The sequence below is a fragment of the Fundulus heteroclitus genome, chromosome 2 (genome assembly GCF_011125445.2).
Source record: "Fundulus heteroclitus isolate FHET01 chromosome 2, MU-UCD_Fhet_4.1, whole genome shotgun sequence".
NCBI classification, from domain to species: domain Eukaryota; kingdom Metazoa; phylum Chordata; class Actinopteri; order Cyprinodontiformes; family Fundulidae; genus Fundulus; species Fundulus heteroclitus.
The window spans coordinates 1558873-1574955 of NC_046362.1; the positions used below are offsets into that span (position 1 = coordinate 1558873).

General features: G+C 37.7%; 1 protein-coding gene across 5 annotated transcripts in view; it reads right to left on the reverse strand.

The window, feature by feature from the left end:
• Nucleotides 1-16083, reverse strand: part of cadps2 (Ca++-dependent secretion activator 2) — a 216673-nt gene that overhangs the window by 148054 nt on the left and 52536 nt on the right. For all 5 annotated transcript variants that reach the window (XM_036145524.1, XM_036145517.1, XM_036145521.1 and 2 more), the window contains exons 8-10: nt 11415-11481; nt 9768-9876; nt 7653-7850 (exon numbers count right to left, since the gene is read on the reverse strand). In XM_036145524.1, the coding sequence (XP_036001417.1) occupies nt 7653-7850; nt 9768-9876; nt 11415-11481 (374 nt within the window). The remainder of the gene's footprint in view (nt 1-7652; nt 7851-9767; nt 9877-11414; nt 11482-16083) is intronic.

A 16083-nucleotide genomic window follows, 5' to 3' on the forward strand; every position in this document is an offset into this window, starting at 1 on the left:
TTTCATGTCCTTTTAGTCCCCTTCTGTGTGTGTCTCTGTGCTTGTGCATCTCTATGTGTGAGGAGGTGGGATGGTGGGGGTGGGTTTCTCAGCTCAATCTCTCCATATCCATGTAGTCTGAGCTTCATTGGCATTGTCACAGCAACAGTCACATCTATGTGACATCCTCCTCTGAAAGATAGTAGTAGCCACTGATGGCAGGTTATTGATGCAGAGCAAGAGGTAGAAGGGGACAGGGAGCGTTTCAGAAGCAGGTGCAAAATGCTGAAAGATGTGACATGATCTGCCTGTCGGACCAAAACAGCTCTGCTGATGTCAGGGCAAGCCAAGATGAAGATGTGGGCAGACAAGTCTATCAACGTCATTCTGGTTGAGCATGGATTCTCTTCATCAGAGAGCAAACAGACAAAGTCATCCGACAGAAAAGTTTCAAAAGGCCACATCAATGCGTCCTCAGCTGCCGAAAGCCTGAGAGGTTGAGAGGAATGGACAGCTTTTATGTTTTGCCTCGGGGTTACCTGCTTTTTCTAAAATAATGGAAAAAAAAAACTCACACCAATGACAGGATTTAGGAACCGCACCTGAAAACACACTGAGGAGCCAGGCTTTCTTTTCTGGTAAAATTGAAAACAAACGTTATAGCCTTTGGGAGAAAAGTGGTCAAAGTCAAACATCTCTGAAGGCTCTGGTGAAATTTGATTAGATTTTGGAGGTGGAATCAGGACTAAACTGTTTCTTTCTTACAACTGAAAAGTAAAATTTTATTTGCTGGAACTTCTTTCCAACTTCAAGTTTAAACAGTTTGTCCTTTATAAAGTTGTCACTTAAAATATGAGACGATACTGTGTTATACTGTGCTACATATATAGCATCTCACAACACTGTACACCACTCAATTTTTTGTAAATATTTTATTATATCTTTTCATCAAGGTATGACACTTTGATACAGTTAGTCAAGCTTGTATAACAGTTTAGCTCGGGTTGCTGCTGCACTATTATACATATTGCGTATTCTATTGTTGTGTGTTGTTGTATGTAAATAGGCTGGAGTTTTTTTTTCCACTGTCAAATATTTTCTACTGTGCAATATTGACTGGTATTTACTTTTCTCTTCTGCTCTTGGTGTTTCTTTAGAACTAACTTTAGATTAGAGTAGTTTGTTCTTTCTTCTTCTCTTCTTTTTTCATCGCTAATAATTGTGTGTAACTGTTTATGTGTTTGCCACTTTCACACCCAAATTTCCCCATTGCAGGATAATAAAGAATAATTATGTTAAGTGAGTACACCACTAAGTGAAAATGTCCAAGTTGTCCCCAGTTAGTCTTTTTTCCTCCCTGGTGTCATGTGACTTGTTAGTGTTAGAACAAGTGTCATATCTCCAATGTTGTCCAATTAAAAGACAGAATATTTTAATAATGTAAAGGTTGTACTCACCTGGGTGTATAAATTAAAACACAAATGGAAAGCTATAAAAAAGGGTTTCCAATCTTAAAACCAAATCTGTCTCTTACAAAGCTCAATGAATCTGATCAAAAAGCTTGGTTGGTTGCAATAATAAATAATATTTCACTGTAACTAATATTAAAGTTTTTTTAAGATATTCATGGTCAAAACTGAATGGTTTTCACCTTCACAAGTTGGCACACAGAGGTACTAGCCAAAACATGGCTTTTACCTCTAGAGAAGTGCTTTTGTGGCCATACTTAACTGAAAGGCAAAAGCAAAGAAAACTATTTTGCCAGTTTAAAGATTTTCATATTGTGGTAAAAAAAATCTAAATAAAGATAGGAACTCAAAACTACCAATATTACTAGTATAGAATACAATGTTATCTAATTTTTGTTTTTTTAAACTATTCTTAACCTTTTAAACAGTGGTACTTCCATTTTGGGGGCACATTTTAATTCCACTCCCATTTTTGGTGAGAGTACCGTTGTTGTTACATTTTGGCAGAGTAGTTTGCCAGTGCTTACAGCACCTGGTATTTCAAGGTGGTATCCTGTCTGAGGACTAACTAGGCCTGATGCTGTTTAGTTTCTGCAGGTTTTCTATGTTTATTTCCAACATGTTGAAAATGTTGTTTCCACATGCTGTGTTGAAACAAAATTTTTCATCCAACATCCGGTCTACATCAAAGACTTCTGTTTATATTTAGTTAAATTTTAGAATTAATTACATTGACATAAAATACAATTTAGTATCACACCAGAAACCTGACAGTAAATTAAGAAATCCTTTTACTAATTTATATAAAAGCTTCTTAACAATTGTAATAATTTATATAATATTAATATACATCGTTTATATGAATGCTTCTTGATAATAGTTCACAAAGGTACACGCTGGTTTATATGGAAGCTTTTTAATAATCTATATAAAAGCTTTTTGCTGGTTTATATTAAAAGCTTGTCACTAGTTTGTATAAAAAGGCAGAGGGTTTCACATGAAGGATTTCACTACTTTTGTATGACAGCTTTTTGCTAGGTTAAATTAAGTGTAAATCTTTTTACCTGTTTTGGGAGCTTTTCACTAGTGTTTGTGCAAGCTTTTCAGTCTAGTTTGGGAAAGAGTTTCATTTTATAAGCATTCATGTGAGTAAAGTGCTAAATTGTCTTGATCCAAAATGGATATATGAGTTGGCTGTCAAGTACAAACCATGCAGAGCCCTCAGGTCTTCATAGAGCTGCTAGTGTTCCCAGGAACAAAACTAAACAAGATGAGGCACAAACTAAAAACCTAAAATTTGCAGTAACTGTTGGGTTCTTTAGATGAAAACTGAAAGCATATTTGTTACAGAAGCTTTGGAGAACACAAATTCTGACTTATTAAATGTTATGGTTATATTTATATTGTCTGTATTGGTTATATTTATATTGTCTGTACTTTCCTTTCTTCTTCTAAGTAAAGCCTCTTAGCTTTATTTTCTTCCTGTCTTCCCATTAATGTCTTGTAAAGCAGTTTGGATTGCCTTCTGAATGAATGGTGTTATTTAAATTAGCTTGCCTTCCCTTGGCTTCACTTAGCTGTATTTCGCTAACAATTGTTTGTGACTGGTATCAGGACTCAGAGCTAAATTATTAAAAACCTTTGACCTAATAAGTATTGATATTAATAACCGCTCATGTATACCAGGAAACAGCAAGCATTGTTATGTTTACATTTTGCTTTGCAGCGTTGTCCATGACACATGCATGATCTTACATGGTTCTGTGGCAGGCAGAGCGGCTGCTGCTTTATTGCTGCTCCCCAAAGTGGCAATGTGAAACCAAGCCATACAGAGAAGGTAGACGTGCTACATTTGTTACCACAGTAATGTAAGCTGTGCCTATGAGTAGTTCACCTACATCTCTTTATAAGGGGTTGTTTCCATTGCAGGAACCTTTTCAGGAATAAGGATAAAGTTCTGGAATAGTCTCCTTCCCATATGTATTACCACTGCAGGGACAAGGAACAAATCAGAGTACCAGGGTAGAAATATACTCCAGAAAAGTTAGCCCACCACGAAGGGAGCTCCTCTATAGCCTTACTGTACAGAGCAGACCCTGTCTCTACCGTGTGGTGAGCCAGCTGGAACACTCTCACAGACTGGCTGGAATTAATGATGATGGAGAAACTCAAAGTTAAAAGGCTGATTATACTGAACTGGAGTAGGTGCCAACAGAGAACATCAGAAATTAACCTCATACTTTTGGATGAGGGGAAGGGCAATATGTCTCACCTAATGACACATTTTGGTTTGTGCATCAGTTCAGATCTATTTTTGTTACTTAGTGTCCCTCCCTCTGCTTCCAATCTGCCACACCTACTCCACTCCTCTGATTAGCTCATCTAGTTCCTTTGCCATCGTCCACCCCTGCTCCTGACTTCTCATCATTTACTGTTTGATTCTTCGGTTACCCTGCCTGTTAAAACGTCTCTTTGCCTGCGGTCCATGACCTGTTCCTCTTGTAATGTCCTTTGCAAGTTTCCTTCATTTTTGTCGTAAGAAAAACTGTTTTTTGCCACATCCACAGTCTGCACCGGGTCCTTCATTACCACAAACATGACAATTATAAAAACATAGGGAGAAAGACATTTAGTGGAGCAACAGTCAGAGGCGTAGTTCAACTCTGGCAGGATTTTAATGTGTAAACGGTTACAATACTAGCTCCAACAATGTGTTTGTTCAAAAGAGATATTTTTTCCTAATACCTTCTTTATTTATTTCAATCTTAAACAGTGGAAAAATGAACGATATGCTGATCATGCACCAAATAAATCTCATCTGAATCTGAAAAACAGCTCTTTTAATGAACATCTGTGTGTGCACAGTGTTATTTAACCATCAGATTTCATTTTGATGAACACACACCTCTAGGCCTTAAAGAGGAGCTGATGGTTTCACAGAAACAACAATTAGTCCAGTGAACGACTTTCTGTCAAACCCAATAAGCACCGATATAAAGAACAGCACCTAGCACCCAGTTAGGAGCTATTTCAGGGACACCACCTATTTCCTCCTTCAAACAGCGTGTCAGCACTTGTCACCACTGACACTTCAATCTCTTCTATTAAACACTAATGAATAGTGGTGAGAATGGAAAGCTATTACAGCATATTACACATATACAGCAATAATCAGCTCTCAGCATGAAGCTCCCATGCAGCCAGACCTAGCTCGGCAGGAGGCAAGAATTCAGACAAAGTCGACTGCAAACATGGAATAAATAAAATCATTTACAAATAATGTGCATGTGTGCCTGTGATATTGAGGGGACAAATAAAATGTAGGACATGATGGTTAATACCTAAAAGTAAAACAAAAAAGGAAATTAATTGGAGCAATCGGAAACATCAAGGGGAAGCGCCACAGTTTCTGACCACAGATTAGGTATAATTTATATATGCAGCAGAAAGAATATGAAAGAAGAGGGGAGAGTAACAAGAAATGGAAATAAAGTATCATCTGAAAAAAACTCATTCAATAGTAAAAAAGGACAAAATGGAAAAAACTGACAGAAACCTGCAAATACGGGGCTCTAAAATAACACTTCACACGTCCTAAGAGAAAATCCAGCTAGCAGTATGAAGACAAGCTAATTGTCTGGAGTAATAAAAGGTGGTTGAGATTCAGAGACAAAAGTCTGGTAGAAAATAACAGAAGTTGCTTTTATGGAGCGTTTTTACTTCATTTTCTAGAATGGGTTTCATCTACGACCTGGCAAGGTAGATCTTCCCCATATTGTCTTGTAGGGGTCAAATGGCTCCTTTTTTGGAACAGTCTCCTTTAGATTTTTTGTTATTGATTTATCCCACATCTGCTCAAATCCTTCCATCCAAGTGCATGCAGAGGACACAGTTACACATGCAGAAAATGTTTAGAGAAAATTAATATTTGAAAACTGTATGTCCCCTACGGATTTCTGTTTTGAAAAACAGTAAATGGTAAATGGATGCACTTGTGTAGCGCTTCATCAAGTCCTACGACCCAAAAGCGCTTTATACTACTGTCAGTCATTTACCCATTCACCCACACATTCACATCCTGAGGAAGAAAATATTGGAATTGAGCATCAAGACCAGCAGCCTAAATCCTGTTAGACCTCAATTGTTACAGTCTTCTTATCATGTATAACAGAAACATCTGATTGCTCCATATGCTCCAAACAGAGCACCTTGCTCTCAGACTGCAGGTCTATTGGTGCTTCCTAATTTTCTCTAAAAGTAGAATGGGAGGCAGATCCTTTAGCTATCAGGCTCTTCTTCTGTGGAATCATATCCCATTTTTGGTCCGTGAGGCAGACACCGTGACTACTTTTAAGACTGGGCTTAAAACTTTCCTTTTTGACAAAGCTTATAGTTAGAGTGGCTTAGGTTACCCTGAGCTATCTCTGTAGTTATGCTGCTATAGGCTTAGGCTGCTTTCTCTCACTCTGCTACATTCTCCTACCACTCTCCAGTTATTCATTATCTGCTATTCTCTATATATTAACTTTATTTTCTCTCATTGTTTTTCTCCTTATAAATGTTATAACCATCTGTTTATTTTATTCATTCCTGCCAGGGACTACGGAAGAAAATCAGCCTGATGTGCACCGCCTACAGGCTCTAGCCATAACCACTGGTGTTCATTTTCCCATTTTAATTCAATTCAATTCAATTTTATTTATATAGCGCCAATTCATGAAACATGTCATCTCAAGGCACTTTACAAAGTCAAGTTCAATCATATTATACAGATTGGGTCAGATTATACAGATGGGTCAAAAATTTCCTATATAAGGAAACCAGTTGATTGCATCAAAGTACTTGTATTTTATACAAGTACATTCATTCAGTTTTTTTGACTGATGTCAGAGTGATTGTTTTAGGTTTTACTCTGAACAGTTAGTTTTTGGCCATACTTAAAGGTACATAAACACGTTATTTGACATTTTTGTAATTTACACGTAAGTAACTCACTCTGGTGGCGTACAAAGTTTTTATGAAACATTATCACGTCCTGCTGGTGTATTAGTTATTTTGGCATTTTATGCTTTGTTTTTTTCTCAATTTGTTAATGAATAAAGGCCTTCGTGTTTATTTATAATAACAATGGAAGTACGACACTGCGTGTGTGCAGCAGGGGATAAATAAGGAAGAAGCTAATGGCTATTAGCATCTCCCAGCGAACTGTGGAATTTTTTTTAAAATAGTTCCAAGATCCAGTGAAAACAAAACGCAAAAAAAAAATAATTCCAAGATGGAAAAGACTAAAATAGTGCTGGGAATACAGTATGAAAGTTGGTGTTCACTGAAGCGGAAGCTAAAGCTGCCGAGGCTCAGATGTGACTGCAAACAAGAATTTTCTTTGTCCGTGACATTCTGATATTAGGCGCTTAGAGTTGATGTGTTTATTTAAATAATAACAGTTGGTCTTCGATCAGGGCTGCACAGTGGCGCAGTGGGTCGCGCTGTTGCCTTGCAGCAAGAAGGTTCAGGGTTCAAATCCAACCCTGGGTCTTTCTGCATGGAGTTTGCATGTTCTCCCTGTGCATGCGTGGGTTCTCTCCTGGTACTCCAGCTTCCTCCCATAGTCCAAAAACATGACTGTTAGGTTAATTGGTGTCTGTAAGTTGTCCTTAGGTGTGAGTGTGTGCGTGAATGGTTGTTTGTCCTGTTTGTCTCTGTGTTGCCCTGCGACAGACTGGTGTCCAGGGTGTACCCTGCCTCTCGCCCAGTGAACGCTGGAGATAGGCACCAGCACCCCGCGACCCTATGAGGGATTAAGTTGGTCAGAAAATGGATGGATGGATGGATGGATGGTCTTCGATCACACTGAGCTGCCGCTTTACCACGAGGCATTTCAGAGGAGTCAGGCTTGGTTTGGCATTATTCAATTTTGATTTATTAATCTCTATATGGTTTCTGTTACTTCAGCGCTACTGCCGACAGATGGGGCCATGTCTGTTTATATCTGCTCATCATAGCACAATGAGTTGGTTATTTTTAGGCTCAAAAAGGACCATCAAAACACTATCTGGACGGACGCTTAGAGTATATCCTATTTTATCATAATCGACTGGATTTTGGTCTTTTTGATAAAGGCACATCACATGGCTATATACCTTTAATGACAAACCTTTTCTTCTGATCTGTTGAAACAATGAACAACAAATAATGACAACTTACTGATACAAGACGATTTCATGTTTCCTTCTTTGCTGTTTGCAGTTTTGTTGTGTATTGGTGGGACTGGTTTATACGACTGCCCAGTGGCTCTGTATATTGCCTGGACCCACAGCACTCGATCCTGCTCGTCGTCACAGGCGAACGTAACCAGGTCGCCCTCCTTCACTGCATTGAAAAACACACGACCACCCTGCAGACCTACAAATTGTTAAAAAAAAAAAAAAAAAAAGAAAAAAAGAAAGAAAGAAAGGAGAAAATTCAGTCTTTGGTATGTTTGTTTTTACTAGTTGTAAAAGCAAACATACCAGATATTTTTATTACTGTTAATATAGTTTTAAATATAAAAGGTATATTCTTTCAAAGAGGTTACAAAATAAACTGAAAAAAGTACTATCCAGAGCTAATTCTACTGCTGTTATTGCAAAATAATCTGAACTAGCATTGAATTGGAATGTATGTAATTGAGGAGGCTCAATCCTGGGACCCCTTTTCCTGGCCATATACCGTCACTATGGGCCAAATCATCAGATCACAAAGCTTTTTATACCATGCTATGCCGATGATACCAAACTCTACCTGTCATTCCCACCCGACAGTCTAAGAATAAATTTTGGACCGTCAGACGGCTCAACCCTCCAACTAAACCTAATCAAAAACTAAAATGCTTGTCTTCCTAGCTAACCATAAAGCATAATATATCTGCATCCACACTGAATCCCTATATCTTGCTTCATCACAGGTAGCTAGAAACTCTGGTGTCATGATCCCTGACCATCTGATCTTTAAATAAATCCTCTGTTGCTTGATAGTGCCACTTAGTATTATTAAATATGTGAGGGCATGCTTTGGTGGTGCGGTGGTTATGACCCATGTATGGAGGCCTTAGTCCTCGACGTGGCTGATGCAGGTTTGACTCCGACCTGTCGTCCTTTGCCGCATGTCTCTCCCCCTTTCTCGCACCCCCTTTCCTGTCAGCCTACTGTACAAAAAATGTGCCACTAGTGCCGTAAAAACCTCAAAAAAAAAAAAAAAAAAAGATAAATATGTGAAAAATCAGGCCGTAACCAACCCAACATGCCACACAGCTCCTGTTGTAGTCAATTGTAATCTTATGCATCGACTACTGCAACACCCTCCTATCTGGTCTCCCAACCTGTGCTTTGAAACTTCTGCAGATGGTCAAGAATGCAGCAAAGCGACTGGTCTACAACCAGCCTAGAAAGGCAGGCGTCCCCCTTCTGCTCATGGAGTTCCACTGGCTATCCTGCTTCTTCTGTTTTTTTTTTTTTTCAGTCCAGTCCTTGTAGCTGACCATTTTCACAACAATGCTTTTTTGAGCATAAGTCAGTAAGTCACATTTGAATCACTTATTCACGATAAAACAACTTAGCTAAAATAAAGCACTGTTGCATTAATAGACCACTTAGCAAAGAACCAATGTTTAACTTGCTCTTTTTGCCTTTTTATTTACGGCATCCTGCTACAATATCACAATATATTCCCACTTTTAGCTTCATCTAACTAATCCATAAAATTAAACCCAAATTAGCACCTACAAAATAATTTCCAAAGCATTATTGGCTGAAAACTTGAGGCAGTAGATAATCCACTGATGGACGATGAATCGAATGATTTTAACAATTTTTTATCACCCAGAATATTCTATTAAGTAGGAACAATTCTCAAGATTACAAAACACTTCTCATTAGATGCACACTCTTTAAAGTGTACTGTTGTTAGCATGGGATAATGTACAGCACCGTGGTTCACAAAGCAATATGTGGAAATCAGGAAATTTGTATTGGATTTTGTGACACAAACAGCAGCTAGCTCGTGTCAGTGGGCTCACAGGATAAACACAAAAATTAAGATACCGAGGGCACAAATGTTAAGCCAGTACTGGAGTTTAACTAAAACATTATACAACAGAGACAACTAACAGTGTCCCAATATGAACAGAAATATATCTGAGCAATATATTTTTTTTACAAAAAAAAATACTTCAGTGCTTTAGATACTAGAACAGAGAGACTGGAAAAGCAAAAGTGTTTCAATAATTTTAATTAAGTTCTCTCTAAATGTCTGTAGATGGATCAACATTCTTTTTCAGTCTACCTGTCTGAGGGTCGCAGTAGTCCACAGTGTAGCCCTCCAGCTGCATCAGCTCCTGGGGCTCAGCTTTCCTCTCTCTGTAGCTGCACATTGCAAATGTGTATTGACTCACCTGAAGGACACAGACACATAGTGACTATGTACAATATGCTGTTATCACCTCAGAAGTTTTTGTTTTCTCTTCTTCTGACAAATAGAATAGAAATACCCTTTATTGCCCCAAAATGGGCAGGTTCAGATGTATGAGGAGCAAAGTGAAACGCAAATGAAAGAATGCATAAATACACAAGTAAACCCATAAAAACAACATAAGAACAGGTGACTGTGCAGTAATGGGTAATTTAAAATAAAAACCGTATAACTACTAGTTGCTTAAGATAGCATACTTAAAAAAGTGAAGGGTTGGGAGTCCTCTTGCGACCAGTAGAAGCATCCCTGCTCTAAAACAATGGGATCAGATAGCTGAATTCCCTTCTGAGCAGCCCATCCCGCTCTGCAGAGGTGAACTGGATGAGAAAAGATGAGCCTAAACGTTGAAGGATGGTAGCTCTCCAGGACTTGGTTTATATCAAAGCAAGTTCATGTTTTAGGTCACAAGTGAGGATTTGTGGCAAGTTTTGAATATTAACGTCTACAGATGCTCTCCATCCAAACTGAATGGTGTTGAGCTGTTTTTCTAAGGGAAAATTTTAAGTTTGAGTAGATTTTAGCTGTTGTGCATATGGTAGACATAACCCGTGCAGCAAAAGGTTCCATTAAGCATCATATGTCAAGAGAGCTGGACATAAATGCATGGCACACTTTTCACATATATTGTTTTGCTTCCACTTCAGCTTTGATCTTCATGTACAGTGTGAAAAGGTTCAGAGGGCGTGAATACTTTTTACAACCAGCAATAAAACATAAATTTCACACACAGATGACATACGTCTTTTGCTGTTTAATTTCTGTCTGTATTTTTTGTAGAAATCCATGTTCCTATGCACTCTTTGTTATCATTGTGAAGCATTAAATAATGGGTTAGCTTCACTCTGAAACACCCAGTAGACCATCGCTATCCTGATGTCAGTGAATGCAGATCATCCTCACCAAAGATTTAATCTCTTCTGCCATTAAATGACTTTCAATCCGAGTGAACTAAGCAGCCACATTTCACAAAAACATAAAATGATTCTTCCCTCATCTTTCCTTGACCTACAGAGATCCTGAGTGAGCTGTAAGCACTCAGAAAGTAAATAAAAGCTCAAGAAGAAAGTAGAGCACAGATTAATTAGCTTGATCTTGTGTTTAGATGAAGAGGTAAAAACCCTTTCATCTAATGAAACTGCTGTGAAGAGATTTCTTTTCAGATTGTTTTTTGTTTCTTTCCTTTCAACTGTCCACTTTTCAGCAAATAAGCAATAAAAAAAGGTTTGAAAAAGATGTTACAGTTAGCAAATATGTTTGGTACTACAGCTAGCCCTGACTAAAAACTGTGCTCCATTTGGAAAAAAAGAAACAGATTAAATAGGAATCCTTGCCTTTAGCGGTATTTGTAAATTGGCTTGTGTATTTAATCATCTCTCTTTAACCTGGACACCTTTCCTCAAGTTCTCTGATCATGGGGAGAAGGTTCTACACTTACTAAACTATGTCTCAGGACCATCTTACCTGAACAAGAACGAAATATCTTTTTTTCCAACGTTTCCAGACTCTGTGTCCTACAGCATACAGGTACCTAAAGCCCAAACAGCAGAAACATATAAAACAGTCTAGTTAGCATGTTTTAATGAGAATCACCCTGTAAGAAATCCTCAGTAATTTTAATTAAAGCTGTTTAAATCAAATTATACATTATGATCAGGTGTAGGCTAAAGCTAAAAATACTTTGATCTTTCTTTCTGTAATTTTACTGGCACAAAATTACACGCAAATGTTATGTAGTGTGTGTGTGTGTGTGTATATATATATATATATATATATATATATATATATATATATATATATATATATATATATATATATATATAAAATTCTGTGGTTTGTCTCTATTTTTATTGCTAACTCTGGAAACCATTTAATTCCACAAGGAGTTATATTATTTTGTCTATCACTCCAGAATTTTGTATAAGACTAGCTATCTCTAGCAGCATAATTCAATAATTCAGTACAGTTGAACAAGTATGTGTACTGATCAAGGTTTTCTATATATTACCCAGAAAAGCAAAAAGAAAACCTACTCCGATTTACTCGGTAAATTAATAAAGCAAGACATATTTTGGGTTTTGTTTTAAAAACGCAAGAAATTTGACGTTGAAAGCTTATATTAGAATTTTCGAAAAGCTTAAAGAGACGTGTATGATTTCTAAAAGCTATTTAAATAAAAATAAATGGTACCCAACATTTTGCGTTGGATTATGTATTTATTTATTTTTTTATCTGTGTAAAAAGGCTCGGCTTCATCCAACTAAACTGAGCCTCTTCAACCTTGCGTCAATCTTGGAGTCCACTGCTATGCTGTTTCTCACTCAACCATTCACACACACTCACACACTCATTTTATGATATAGCTGTTCTCTGCAGCGACCCGACCCCGGATAAGCGGAAGACAACGGACGGACGGACTGTTCTCTGCATATGAAAGGTGGGTTAAGCATACCAGCAGATGCTGGGCAAAACAGTTTAACAGTGTCTTTAATCGAAGGGTGGGAAACCGGCCCACTGATCTTTGGACTGGAAGATCATGCATTATCGTTTGCATTAAGTTCCAGACAAACTAAATTCAAATCATTTAAAAAGCCCAGACAAGAGAAAAATCACTTGGAGCATTTACAAAGACAATTGTACTTCAAGCCTGGTCAGGGATAATATCGGAACATACTTCAAATGCCACAGTTAAGACCTACTGTAAAACTCCTCCTCTCATGTATAACTCAGAAAAGTGAGGATTCCCCGAACACAAAGAGGCCGAGGCGCTCACAGAAGGAAGTCTTGAGGAAAATGGAATAATGAGCAGCATGGCTTCTAAATCAATGGGTGCCCCCCACCCCCCTGGAAAAAAGATAAAAACTGCGTGGGATGAAGGCAAGTGCAGGCGTAAAATAGATCGATGGTAAGACCTCTTTCTTCAGCCCTGCTGGCCGCTTTTAAAGAAAAGGCCTTCAGTCAAGGCTGCGGTGCGTCTGGACGGAGAATCTGGGCCATTCCATGTGGCTCTGGGTTAACATGTGGCAGCACTCGCCAGCCACTTCTGAAAATTATTTTGCTGCTTTGTCCTCTTCCTCCTGCCGTTTAACACGTCAGTTCTGCTGCCGCATGGCAGAGCAGCAAACGGCTGATGCCAAGGAGCTCAGTGCAGGTATCTGAGCAGAAAAACACCTGTTTTCAGCTGGTGTCTCAGCAAGTGATAAGATAGTGGAACAACCTTGATACAAACTATGTTTTATAATTTATGAATAAATGAATGATTTTTTTGTACACTTTGCATATATAACAATTACATGACTATTTAAAATGCAAAATACAGAACACCTAAGTAAAGCAGAATGTTGCCACAAATCAGTACAACTATTAGTTTTATTTTTTGCTTTTTGAGACGGTCACAAATGACGTAACAATAAATGTAATAATTTATCTTTTCCAATTTAAACAGAAAATTGTACAGTTTCATCTAGGGTTATGCCTGATGGGAAAATTGTAACGCTTATGCTACAATTCGTGGAACATTTCCTGACTTTGTTCTGCCACTTTTGAAAGCAAAAGTATCTAAACAAAACCATATAAAGAACCACCTGCTGTTATTGTCCAATGGTCATACTGAAGCAAATGATAAAAGTCTGAAAACACATTAGATTAATGTTGCTTTAAAACCATTTAGAATATTTTGCTTTAATCACAGAATCATACTTATGCTCATCTCACCAAATTCAGGTAAAAAAGTTCCTTTTTGGGAAAATATATTAAATAGTGCATTTTTTCCCCCTTAAATAGTAAAATACAGTCTTGTAAGTCTTCATCTGCTTTGAACTTTTATGACTTTTCCATACCAGAATATGATTAACATAAAAATTAAAGATGCGCTCATTTTTGCAAAACAGATGTATCCTGAAGATGCACCCATTTATTTGAAATATATGCTCAAAATATACAGCATATTTTTATTTTAATGAGACACGCAGTTTTAAAGACCTCTAATGTCAGCATGCCAAGTATCACAGGGAGATTCATACTGCCCCCTTGTGGACAACCTGAAACCAACTATAATCCTTCCAGTATTTTGATTGTGTCAATATGAACACTGCAGTTGACAGCTGATTTCAGTAAACTGCATTTATAGCATCGGATGATGACTTCTACATCTGTGCAGTCGGCTCAAGTACTCTGGACCCAACAGATCCTCAAAATTTAGCAGGAACAGAATCACACACCTCTCACGCACTGCTCACAGGAAGAAAAAATATTAAAATGATACAGAGACATATAGTAGGTGGAAATAGGACTTTAAGAGGCCAGTACATTAAACAGAGGTAAAACAGATGCCCTGTGTATGTTTGACAGATCAACAGATTAATTATTTGATGTAATTATTAATTGTATGTAACATTTTGATTGCCATACAGTGGTAAGCAAATAGATAGAGTTTTCTTTTTAATTCAAATTCTCCTTGGCATTGCAGCCCCAAACTAAAGTTCAAAAACTAACCAAACCTAAAAGCCCATGTCAACTTTATTTTACAAACAATTGGACAGCAGTTAAGTCTCATCTACTTTGACCGAAGAATTCTGGGTTCTGTGTCTGTACACACAGAAGGAGGCCATTGGAGGAAAGCTGCATAATTGTTCATTGTTTGATTCACACAGGTTGGTAAATTTCATTGGGAGCAAATATTGCTGGAGCCACACGTGGCTTCTTAGGCCCTCCATGTTGGCTCTTATTAACTTATAGCTTCATTCCAAGAAATCTGAATATTACTGAAAAGGTTTATCTATTTCAGTGCTTCAATTCAAAAAGCAAAAATAGATTCATTATACACAATGTGATATGTTTCAAGACTTTATTTGGATTAGATTTGAGGATTTTGGCTAATGAAAACACCAAATTTAGTTTCTAATAAGAAAATGACATTCACATTAGAGCAATGAAAATATGTTCAATACATATAAACTATGTTCTAGTTCTACCCACAATTGTCCAGCCTCTGATAAGCTCTATAAGGAGAGTAAGTCATAGAAGATCATTGCTGAAGAAGCTGACTTTTACGAGTGCTGTGTCCTAGCATATTAATGGAAGGTTGAGTTAAAGGAAAAAGGGTGGTAGAAATAAGGAAATAATCACAAGAGATAACCGCAGCACTGAGAGAACCAAAAAAGTACAGCATCACCCTGCATGTCATGATTCTATCTGTGTTTCTATCTTGCATTATATTATTATTCTGTATTTTTCAATCTAAAAGAAAAAACAAGAGTTCATTATGAGTTTTAATGTAATACCTGCGTAGAATTCCTATAACAGAGTGAGACAGATAAATAATCATGAAATTATCTGCCATCTGTATCTGGAATAGATTGCGGTGGTCTTATCAGTGTTCTGTTCTGTACATGTCTATTTGATGTAACCAAGGAATATTTGTGGTTATTTCTTCAGTGGAGTGAGTGGTTTTCGTTTAAGAAAAACTCAGAAGAGTCCTGTGTGATGAGGTTGGTACATGAAATATTATGATACAGAGAGAGAAGAAGCATGTGAACCGACACAGTGGAAGGACCATCTGGGCAGGCCCAACAGTGTGTTGTTGCTTTGTGGTTGTAAGGTTACATGTATGAAAAACCCTGAATCCCCTCCTCGGTCCAGAGAGACGTCTAGGAGATTGAGTCTGGTCCTGGAAGGACCCGGAGACCAGAACCTTGGGGAAGCCTGCTTTAGACACAGCTCTGTGCTCAGATTAATAATAGGAGGGTGAGGTGAAGGAACCGGTGAAAACAAGTCTGTAACAGAAGTTAGGTCACCAGGATAGGACAAGAGAGATTTGTACCCAGAATAATACTAGGTATAAAATTAAGATTTGCTGCCACCATGTGGTTACAACTAAGGGCTACACAAAATACTCAGTCTCCATTCTGAAATTTCATCCCACCACTACTTTTCACACAGAAGCACCCAAAATATAGACAGACGAACCATTATTTGTGCCAGGTCACCAGTGGGCAGCTTATATGTTGGGTGAGCAGTCACCAAAATGTTAGATAAACAATGTAAGATGAAATTATATCTGGATTAAAAGAAAAACATTAAATAAAGGTTCTAGAAGATTGAGAAACATTCTTTTAGAGCCGCCATGTGTCAC